Genomic DNA, 2861 nt, shown 5'->3' on the forward strand with positions numbered 1-2861 from the left:
ACGAACCCAGTCGACACGGGGGTGCAGTAACCCAATGAGCTTTATTAAGATCAACACAAGCTTATACAGACACTTCAAACGGTGACATGGGACCTCCTCAAGCACTCCCATCCGAGCACTTCACTGCGCACGTGCGACAGAGACAGAAGGACTCTGAGTCCCAGGATGCCCTTCGGCATTCTGCCTGGAATATGAACTGCTACGGGATTGAGCCACTTTGAGGGGACACATTGATCCCGCTCGACTTTTGGGGTGCAGAGTTGGGAGAGACTGGAATGTTAATGGTCCATGGCACCAACACTCTCCCATTGCAGAAGCAGCGGGGGCTTTGCTGCCCAGGGGCAAAGGAACCACCCGGGGAAGGGGGGAGAACATCCACCCCTGGAGGGGACAGGTTGGGCTTGGAGCCAGAGAGAGGAAGTGTTATTTTTATGCTTTTAGATCACTATAGACAGGAGCCAAAACTGCCCCAAACCTACTCTACAGGAAAACAAAACTGATCTAAACTGAACCCTACATATAGATAGATAGAGAGATAGAGAGATAGATAAACTAACTGTAATCTTCCCCAAGGGATCAGTTAACGAGACCCTGGGTCACCCTCACTGTCAGAGGGGTCGGGACAGGGGCTGGACACAGGGGTCACCAGGTGTGTGCCCAGCATGGATCACCTGGAACAAGGGTCACCAGGTCTGTATCCAACGTGGGTTCCTGTGGATCACCCAACGGGGTCCTTCAATGGCTGATGGAGTTGCAGCAGCAGCAGCAGTCGAAGCTCTTCCTGCAGTCGGGGCACTCGAGGCGCTTCTCTTACCGGTGGGTCTGTTGGTGTTTGGTCAAGGTAGAGCTCTGGGCAAAGCTCTTCCCACACTCCCCACACTTGTAGGGCCTCTCCCCGGTGTGGAGGCGCCGGTGGGTGACAAGGGAGGAGCTCTGGCTGAAGTTCTTCCCGCAGTCGGTGCAGCGGAAGGGCCTCTCATCTGTGTGTGTCCGCTGGTGCAGGACGAGATGTGCACTGGTCCTAAACCTCTTCCCACATTCCAAGCACTTGTGGGGCCTCTCCCCGGTGTGAATGCGCCGGTGGATGACAAGGTGGGAGTTCTGCCTGAAGCCCTTCCCACAGTCGGTGCAGCGGAAGGGCATCTCATCCGTGTGCGTCCGCTGGTGCAGGAGGAGATGTGAGCTGGTCCTAAACCCCTTCCCACATTCCAAGCACTTGTATGGGCGTTCCCCAGTGTGGATGCGTTGGTGGACGAGGAGGCTGGAGCTCGTCCTAAAGCTCTTCCCACAGTCCCCACACGTGTAGGGCTGCTCTCTGGTGTGGATGCGCAGGTGGATACGACAGTGCTTGCGTAGGTTGGAGCTGCACTTGAAGCTCTTCCCACATTCCCCACACGTGTAGGGCCGTTCCCCGGTGTGGATGTGCTGGTGCTCGAGGAGGTTGGTGCTCTTCCTGAAGCTCTTACCACACTCCAAGCACCTGAAGGGCTTCTCCCTGCTGGGAGGCTGCTCAGGGACCACCAGCTCAGAGCTCCCCCTCAAGCTCCGGCCGCCTTCCCGGCACAGGCTGGCTCTTTCCTCCTCAGAGCACCCTGGGCTGGCTTTGGAGCCCCTCCTGCGGGGGGATCTCCGGCCCTTTTCCTCCCCGCTGCCTTCCTGCGCCGGGGAGCCCTTCAAAAAGGCCTCTCCCACCAGGCTCTGCCGGGGGGATTTGTCCTCCGGGCTCTCCGTCCTCAGCTCGGGGCCTGGGGCAGGAAGCAAGAAGGACAGGGAGGGGATTTGCCTCCGGCCCACAGGGAAGGCCAAGGACATCCCCCCAACTCCGGCCCCGGCAGGACGGCGGCGCCAGCGGGGTTGTCCTGCAGCCGGGGCCATGCTCGGCTGACAGAGCCAGCACAACACCCGCCCAAAGGGACACTGACTGCCTCCTCACCTGCCTGGGGGGCCCAAGGCATCTTCCTCTTCCTCGCAGCCTCCTTCATCTGCCCAAGCTTTGGGAAGGAGAAATCCTGATGGGGGGGAAAACAAGGGCTGAGCACGTTGGCTTGGGGGTTCCTCCTGCCCAAGTCCATCTCTAGAACTCACCGGGCATCCTCTGTCCATAAAAACCTCCAAAACACTGAGATTCAGCCCAGAAAAACTGAAACTACTGAGAATCAGGCAAAATCCCCTCAGAAAGAGTAAGAAGACCCCAGCCCACTCAAAGTGCAAAAAGTTGAGATTGAGTTAAAAAATACTCCAAAATACAAAAATTAGCCCAAAACATCTCTCCCAGAAGTTCCCTCTCTGGTCTCTCCCCTCTGGGGTTCAGAGGGTCTCCCCTGTCTGGGATGCTGGGGGTCCCATTTAGGGATGCTGGGAGTGTTGGGGGTCCCAAGGGTCCCTTCTCCTCTGACTCTCGCCTTCAGGGTGCCACGTTCCCAGACATTCCCCCTCTCCAGGGTTTCCACTTTGTTGTCCCGGGGATCCCAGGGGTCACCACTGTCCTACTGTGCTGCTCTGAACCAGCAGAGTAGTTGGAGAACAGCTGGTGGTAAAGTGTGGTCTGTGCCAAGTGTTTTAGGGCTCTTTGGCCCAAAGAAATGTCTGTGCCCTGAGAACATTGGATCCAGCAGCCCCCAGCACTCCACAGTACGTTGGGAGCTCAGGGGGGCCACCTCCCTTTGCCAACCCCCCTGTGCCCAAAGACCCCTGTGGAGTTGTCGGACCTGCCAGACCACCCCCCCTTTTTCCACCCTTTTCCCCGTTCCTTCCACTTTTCATGGTCCCCTCAATCCTAAGCCCACCCAGGATCACTTTTGGGGTCCCGACCCCCACTTTTTGCCCCCTCTCCCACCCCTTCCACATCATCCCCCCACTCC

At 57.9% G+C, this 2861-nt stretch overlaps 1 protein-coding gene across 1 annotated transcript; it reads right to left on the reverse strand.

The window, feature by feature from the left end:
* Nucleotides 1–521: 521 nt before the first annotated feature.
* On the reverse strand, nt 522–1889 carry LOC135405360 (zinc finger protein 239-like). The gene has a single exon (XM_064640047.1). It carries the CDS (start codon nt 1873–1875, stop codon nt 811–813), a length of 1065 nt encoding a protein of 354 aa, XP_064496117.1. The 5' UTR covers nt 1876–1889; the 3' UTR covers nt 522–810.
* Nucleotides 1890–2861: the final 972 nt, after the last annotated feature.

This window comes from Pseudopipra pipra, chromosome W (genome assembly GCF_036250125.1).
Source record: "Pseudopipra pipra isolate bDixPip1 chromosome W, bDixPip1.hap1, whole genome shotgun sequence".
NCBI lineage: Eukaryota > Metazoa > Chordata > Aves > Passeriformes > Pipridae > Pseudopipra > Pseudopipra pipra.

Coding starts and splice junctions, on each gene's coding strand:
- LOC135405360 (XM_064640047.1), bottom strand. CDS start 1,875: ATGGCCCCGGCTGCAGGACAACCCCGCTGGCGCCGCCGTCCTGCCGGG.